The 8,678-nt window shown below is 34.0% G+C and overlaps 1 protein-coding gene across 2 annotated transcripts in view; it reads right to left on the bottom strand.

Moving 5' to 3' along the window:
- Window positions 1–922: 922 nt before the first annotated feature.
- Window positions 923–8,678, bottom strand: part of LOC110841516 (TBP-associated factor 4) — a 46,155-nt gene continuing 38,399 nt past the window's right edge. For both annotated transcript variants that reach the window (XM_022087141.2, XM_022087142.2), the window contains 2 exons: window positions 7,279–7,329; window positions 923–6,353 (listed from right to left, as the gene is read on the bottom strand). In XM_022087141.2, the coding sequence (XP_021942833.1) occupies window positions 6,240–6,353; window positions 7,279–7,329 (165 nt within the window). In that variant the 3' untranslated portion in view covers window positions 923–6,239. The remainder of the gene's footprint in view (window positions 6,354–7,278; window positions 7,330–8,678) is intronic.

Below are 8,678 nucleotides of genomic sequence, written 5' to 3'. Positions count from 1 at the left end.
AAATGTAACATGCTTGTGAAAAATACACTTACGAAAATTTTAATTATATCTAAGGAGAAAGACCACATTAAATGCTGAAGTATTGATGAGGGAAATATTCAGAGCTCAGGGAAAACAGGTAAGATAGCTGCTTGAGATTCAGTCTAGCATCGGGTATTTTTGTTGCGATGATGAATCTTTCGGTTGTGATGATATTAAGGAGTAAATAAATTTGTTACTTCATGAAAACAACTCAACAGTAATATCGTATCACTTTCTGAAACACAAAAGATTAATATAACACTATTTTCCATGCTGTTTTGTATGATTGTGAGATAGTTTCTTACTATAAAGAATGGTCATAAAGTGAAATACAGAAGTAAGGAAGAATATGCACCCATGAGAAATAAAGTAAAATGGGAACAGAAAACAATATGTAAGAAGAGAGTTCATTATTAATTAAATTTTTCTAGCATTTTTATGGAATTTTAACAGGATGTGACAAAATGGGCATGCAGCTCAGATGATGGACGTGAGAACAGAATACCTGTAGTCTCTGCTTTACAACAGTTTACTCTGAAGATGACAAATGTTGGAAAGTCGCTCTAGATTTCTTGTGTGATTTGGCAATGAGCTTGTACTAAAATATTGTGAATATTTTTACTTATTAAGCTTTGTAAAATTAATATACTGTTTTATATTATTATCCTCTGTTACATTTATAAATACTTTGTATTTTATACAGCAAAAAATTAAGCTCTACTATTGTTTCTTCATCAACAAACAGAGATGATATAAGACTGCCACATGTCAAACAGTGCAATGATCAAGACTCCAGGGAACACCAAACTTCATTGAAAACTGGGACAAATTATGGATTCATACTAAAGAAATTCTGCACCAAACATATGATAAATAACATACATAAAGAAAGTGGAACAGGAAAAGTGAATAGTTTGTAATTTAATATCTTTAAAGATGTTTACTGCAATTAAAAATAATTTAAAGATCCACATGGGAGCTTAGCTTACACATTCACTCATTCACCACATATTCATGTTTATGGGAAGCTGCACAAAAAAAGGTTAGGTATTATATGTTGATACTGGCCACTTAAGATGAATTAGCTGTAAGTCATTCACTTTATACATGCTTTGAACTTTTGTTTTGTTTACACAAGACCATAACAACATAAATTCAACTCAAGAAATAAAAATAAATTATGACGTATCAAAACAACATAATCATTATCCTAATGGTAACTTTCTAGAAAGGAAATACCAAGTTCAACATGTGGCACCAATATTAAACTGCAATAAACAAACAGAGTTATCTTGAATAAAAATATAATTACGTTGCCTGAAGCAGCAGTGCAAACATTTGACAAAGTTGTACTGGTTGCAGTATTATATAACTTGTGTGACGTTATTACAAAGAAGCCAAATACAAGAGCTATTATCACTATTATTAAAACATGGCCCCCAGTGAAATATACAAAATAACAATTTATCTAGCATTGATCAATTACTGGATACAAGGTCATATTTACACAGTTCTATTTACACAGGCAACTGTTTTATACAATATTGTAATTATTAAAGTCAAAGTGTAAAATCTGTAATAGAAATAATCTTTGAACAGAACTGCATAGGATTCCATCAAGAAATGCACTACAAGTCAACGTGCTAAGACAATATTACTCTAAGTATATTACAAATACCTTAATTTGATTTGCAATAACAGAACCAAGTGAGCACTTCCCATTCGTCTGCCATCAGTCTCCACAACGAGAAGGCGCCACCATGTCCACAATATGCATGTATTTTTTTGTTTCTTTGTCACCAATGTGGCAACAGTAGCAACACAGGCACTCGCATCATAACACAGACACAATTGCACTTGAGTTATCCATCACCCACACTATCATAGTTTTAGTATAGTACAAAACTTGCATCCTCACTGAACACAATAAATCTAGTTACTCTTTACTTTATTTAGAATTTATTTCTACTCCCAGGCATGGGCCAGATCTTATTCTGAATGCAATCCAGCTTCAGGTACAGCATGCTGGCATGTTATAAAACATGGCCAGGGACAGGCAAACTTTCAAGTAGGGCAGCACACTTGAATGAATAATACCTTTCCTCAATGGGCTATTCAACTTACTTTAGAGTACTACATCTGGTCCACAAATGGTAGTTTGCCTGCCCCTATTGCTCTCACCCAGTACCATCTGACAGCACACAACACTGAAATCCTACTGTTTCTGCAGAATGTAACTAATCAAGGACAAAATTATTTTGTGCTCTGGGCCACAGGTTCTCAGCCTAGCAGCACAAATCCACTGAGAATGGTAAAAATAAGTTACTTCCAAAGAGTTGCATGTACAATGGGGTGGGAATGTTTGATAAAGCAATTATAACAATAACATTAAAGAGATTTGACATTAATAACAAATCTAGCAGAAGACATGTGAATGCTAAAAAGCACAGTCCTAGAGACTCACAAAAACATATGGACTAATCATAATTCCATACTCACACAACTATAAGATAGATTCTTTCATTTTCATTACAAAATAACGAGACATTTGATATTCACAAATGAAGACAATTTATATAAAAAAGTGATTCAATGATTTCTGGTAACTGCTGTACCTTGAAACTTGCATACATTAATATGAAAATATTAAAAAAAATAACCATTAGACTTTTAACTATTGCTGCCACACTGACAATTTCTCTGCTTGGAACTGTGGTTATACTTTAGAGGTACATCTAATAATCAACCAGCATTAATCAGACATGAATCCACATGTTCAATATCATTGTTACTGCTCAACAAAACAAAAGTATGCTTAATGTAGAAACATTCTCATATTGATACTGTATACATAAACATAATATTAAAGGTGTCTGGTTGCCAGATGACACTTAATTTGTGGATACACTAGTGAACTTTGTGGTGATAGTTAAGAACTGATTTATGGCATAGTACTTGGTCTGAACATCTGAATGTAATTAATTTTGAACTCTGTTTTCATAAGTGTTTACTGTACCTTTTAAACTCAAGTTTTGAATCATGTGGCATGACCATGGCAGATCACATGGAAAACAAGAAACTCTGATAAAATTAGTGTTTACCCAGTACATCAAAGAGAGTAATAACTGCAGGGCATCAAGAAAAGTACAGTGTTTCATCAGTACAGGAGACTGTGATACAGTCCACTCGTGGACATTATATATATCAATGGACAATGTTTCACATATTATTACAGTGCCATGCATAGGTTCAAGATGACTGCATGGTAGAGGGGCTGCTATTAATCACTTAGGGATGGGCTTGTTAGTGACAGTAAGTCATATATAATATTCTTACTTTGTTGGTGTGATACTATTCTGAATTTTGCAACTGAAGATGTCAAAAAATGCATAATGAGCAGTTTCATAATTTGTATATTTTGCCAAATTCTATAAAAGTGACAAAATCAAGGATATTAAAAGAATGTTTACTGCAATGCAGATATTCTTAAGCATGATAATGGAACTATAACACATTTTGTTCTTATTCCGTTCACAACCAATAAATTCAAGTAATATAATTTACATCCAAGTTTAAATTTTCTTAGCTTGAATATACTAGTTAATATAGTTTAAGGAACCAGGAATAATAATTCAAACAATGGGCCAATCTAACAGTCTACATTCACAATCCTATTGTTGAAACAGAACTGCTTGCGGACATATCTTGCACAATAAAAATGGTCCTGAAAAGTAAAGCAGTTAGCACAGCAGTGTTAAATAAAATCAGTTTTCCAATAAGAATTAATGTAAATGTAGCTTCCCACCACTACTTTTGATATCTAAATGTATGCAGTAGTTTCAGTGCTTTGAACTTTTAGCTGTATGATGCTCATGTTCAGTATAACAATGTTGAGTGAATAGTATTAAGCATGGGTTGCATGTATCACAAATTGAGCAATTTGTTTTATCAGCCAACATTTAAAGAACTTTAAATTTTTCCCACCTTCCAATTTAGTACACTGCCAAGTCTGTCTTTGTTAACCATCTTCAGACTAAATAATATATAAGATGATTAAAATGCTTGAATACAAAATCTCAAACTAATGCTCTAGTACAGTATTCAACAATTATATAACTCCTTTCATAAGATATTTCCCTAACAGTATTCTCCCAAGTTGTGATTTTTGCAGCATATTAACATAATCACATTCATTACGCAACTATGTATGTCCGGGAACAATATTCTTCAAACATTTGTTTAAATAAACATTGTTTGGTCCCCTGCTGCATAATACAATTACAACATCAAAACTAACAATAGATTTTCAATGTTGCCTCTGAGACCATTATAAGAAAACTGAATGTTAAGAATGTAAAGTTTCAACCCACCATCATACTATTTTAATGTCTACTCAAAATGAATGACTAAAATTAATTCGAAGATTTCAAAATTTGCCTCAAAACTTCAACATAAACATAGAATATATAATGTCCAAGAGATAAATTATTCTTTCACATGACAACATTCAAATATAAAAGTAGTAATGTTCCACAGCTGTAATATATCAATGGATTAATTCAGTTATGGTTGTGGTTTCGGTGGTCGTGTGGGGTGGGAAGAGGGAGACTTTTGGAAGGAACCTGAAACAGAGTAGCAGGGAATGCCAAGCAACCTTTCAAATGGAACTGCTATGGTACAGTTTTCAGTGCAGGCATACTACAAAGCCTAAATATTTTTATGTGCCCATCTTTATGGTACCATGAACTGCTTTTAAAGAGCCACAATATAATTTTCATATGGTGAATGCACTGTCAGTAGCTAGCTAACATCTGAACAGTTACATACTGCAGAAATGCACTTATGAAATATACTTAAATGGTAGTCCTTCATATACAGATCTCTTAATTCCATGAAAAGCATAAGAGTGAAATTTTACTGTAATTACATGAAACCACTTGGTACTGAGTCAGCAATATATGATGCTACAACATAATAAGGCAAGAAACTCCATAATTCAATATGACTAGCAACAAGAAATTGTACAAAAATATGTAGATAGACAATTAATTTTAATAACACTAATTCAATAAAACCTTCCATAAGATTAATGCAACTCTGCATTTCTGAGATTCAATTGGACATGGTTAGCACATTTCATACAATGGAATTTGAAGAAACAACAAACAGAATTCTGCTCTGTGTAGGTTTCTGTAGTGCAATATGGCTCTACAAATGAAGCTTTGTATGTATGTGAATTTCCTTACCATCATTTAAATTTTACCCATTAAATTAATTTAGGGATGCAGAAAATATAACAAAATAAAAATAAAGTACAATCAACAGAACTCTTACAAATTTAATGACTTAAGGACACAGAAGAAAGAATCACTATATATACATGGACAGCAGCATTTTCTTTCATATCAGTTCTTCCCAAGCATCTTTCAGACTGTGCCTGTGTCTTTTCATAATAAGTGTTCTTTGCCATATATTACATTCATCACATCCCTTGCCTTTCTATCCTGCTTTTAAATAAAAATTAATTACTGTTCTAGAGAATACAGATCAATAAATTATATTTCATTAAATTACAATCAAATTTTCAACAGCAAGAATGTGATTATCCATGTCCTACCTGTAATCCAAAATTGTCATAAAATACAAGGGATAAGCAAATAATGAATGCATTTCAATCAGATTTTTAATGAAAACTTAACAGAGGTATATAAAACATTTATTACATTCAAATATTAATGAATACAGCAATGCACTTTTCAGCAGGAAGGCATCATCAATGTCTTGCAGTACACTGGAATGTTGGTGTACAGGCATCCATCTGAACAAGCCTTTCATGCCAGCAAGTTGTTATGAATTCCCACACTGTACATTGCGCATTAAACCACGGAAGGGAAAGGAACCACAGATATGAACAGTTTGGTGTTTCAGATATTTACATAAAATATGATTTCCTGATAAAAAGATTCTTCATTCACAATGGGCAAACATGACATGATTTGCCTGGGAGCAGCAGGTTATATTGCTTGATTCTCAATGGATTCACATGATATATTATATTCTGCTTCTCTGTCAAGTGATTTGGTAGAGCCATCAAGCCATTCGTATAAAGACTGAACCCACACTGTCCATGCATGAGAAGGGAGGGAAGAGAGTTTATTGACATCACCTGACCTTACCTTCTGGCATAAGAAGGCTATGAAAACCAAGCACAACCATCATCACTTGAGGAACGCTCTGTACAGTAAAGGTGTCCGACATGTTTCCTTTTCCTGTTCCAAGAGGAAGAGTAGATCTCGAAGATTGACTCTCTTGAGACGTGGCCGGATTGGAAGCTGCATGAACATAAATATCAAAAGTAGGAACAAATGTTTAAAATTACATTTGACCAACTTATTTTCTTAAAATGGAACATACCATTTCATTTCACTTTTATGTGTTACTGCTCGCATGAAAGGCTCTATTAAATATAACTACATTACACAAACAATAAAACTAAAACTTAACAAATAAGCTGTAAGAATGGGTTTTGTCATTATGATTACAGATCATAAATTATAACAGACCACAAGGAAACGTTTTTGACAGGATTGAAATAAATATAAAAGTTATTCTGTTCTTAATTCAGACCTTTCATGCATTTCACCTGTTATTTCTAATTAACACATTAAGTCCTTTCCACTGTCACATCTCACAGTGAAAACAGTATCCCTCCCTGCAAAAACAATATAAAAATATGTGCCAACAGCACTAAAATAATTTTAACTCTTTAAAAGGAAAACAGTAAGACCTTAACAAAGTACCTACATGTATCTCACTGTGCATTTAGCCGGTGCACAATGCTCACTCAATGAAATTTCAGATTCTCATGGCACCAAGTATGGTAATAACTGTAATCTGGGATGTTGCACCATGTAATGTTGTAGGAGCTTACTGATGTTCCAGAGGTGCTCAATATCTGTATCACCACCACCCTCATGATGGAGGCAATAAGCAACTCTGAAACATCAGCAAACTTCTACCAAACCACATGGCACAATATCCCAGATGACAGTCACCTTCCATCAATCTGTTACAGAAACATAAAATATGATGACTGACTCTTCCTACTTAAACTTAATGAGAAACTGTACACAGGCAAGAATGATTTATGCACCAAAGATGATATTTAACTCTCAGCATGGGTAATAAACATGCTGCTGCTGATGCTTCTTCTACTACTACTACTAATAATAATTTTTCTTCTTCTTCTACTGTTACCTGTGTTCGACTGAGGTTATTACTCGCACCATTGGATCCACTGGCACCAGACTAGAATGGAAAACAAAACTGTATTATTAAACTGCCATTACCCATACTAGAAATGAGATGTAATTTCAAATCAAGAGGTTTGTTTTCACTGGCCACAGTATGGGATAATGCCACTCTCTCCCAACCAACTATAAACAACCTAATTCTTTGGAAGCAGAATGCAATTTCAACACTTCTAACTCCAAATCCCACCATTAACAGCACCCAGAATCAATTTCATCCCAACCTCAAACCTTGCTTCCCTAAAATCCAACCCCCCCCCCCTTTCTTGGTAACCCAAGTGGTTTCCCAACAAGAACTCTGCAAGGACTGCTTGTCTCCCCTGTTCTAGCCATGTGCCCAGCCTATCACAGACTCACAGTTATGTCTTAACAATACCTTATAAAACAGTTCCTCGTGATGTAATGCCAGAAACTGTTCACATACTTCATCCCTTTCACATCCAAATATTTTCTTAATGTTTTGTTTCAAAACATTTGTAACATATGTTCTTCCTTCAAGGTCAAAAACCACATTTCACCACTTACATTCATGAATTTACTTCCCAGAATGAGTGTAACAATCACAGAAACCTTCATCCAAATTGCTCAATCATATAGTTAAAGCCATATCTTTTGTATGACGGATAATGACAAATGAAGGATGAAGAATGGGTATTATTACATCATAACATACTTAGACCACAGTTCCACAACAAATTCTTTAACCTGTTGTTACAAAAACAACTGTAGTCTCTGAAAGGAGCTGTGAATGGAGCACACAGCATCCACTAGGTAGGTCATACTATAATACAGCCTCATCCTTCCTATTTTTCTAAAAGCACACCATTATTTCAATACTCTCTTTTGTATATCTTCTTTAACTTGATTTACCTAATTTGTCCTTAGTCTCTCACGGCAAACTCAACTGTAGCAGACAAAAATGTATCATAAAACTGATCAACTTTTTTGTTGAAGATTTCTGTCTTCTGGGTTATTGCGCTGTGTAGTCTGGTCGATGTTAACCAACGTTTCAGAGGTCATACTGCCTCCGTCATCAGGGCGATGAATATTCATCGCCCTGATGACGGAGGCAGTATGACCTCTGAAACGTTGGTTAACATCGACCAGACTACACAGCGCAATAACCCAGAAGACAGAAATCTTCATATTCACCGCTGTGAGAACCTCAAGTCTTACAACTTTTTTGTTGTGTTTCTAGTTTGAGATTTAGTCAGTCATCATTCTAATCTCTAAACCTTCTGATTTCCTTCTTTGTATCCCCTAAAACATTACAGCTTAGTATCTGCTTACATATCTCTTGGTCTATACCAAGTTTCTGCTTGTATAAAAGAGAGAAAAATACAATTG

This window comes from Zootermopsis nevadensis, unplaced genomic scaffold, assembly GCF_977971745.1.
Source record: "Zootermopsis nevadensis isolate Lab colony 2312 unplaced genomic scaffold, Znev_1.0 Znev_ptg000010l, whole genome shotgun sequence".
Lineage (NCBI taxonomy): Eukaryota > Metazoa > Arthropoda > Insecta > Blattodea > Termopsidae > Zootermopsis > Zootermopsis nevadensis.
This window is presented reverse-complemented; position numbering and strand designations above follow the sequence as displayed.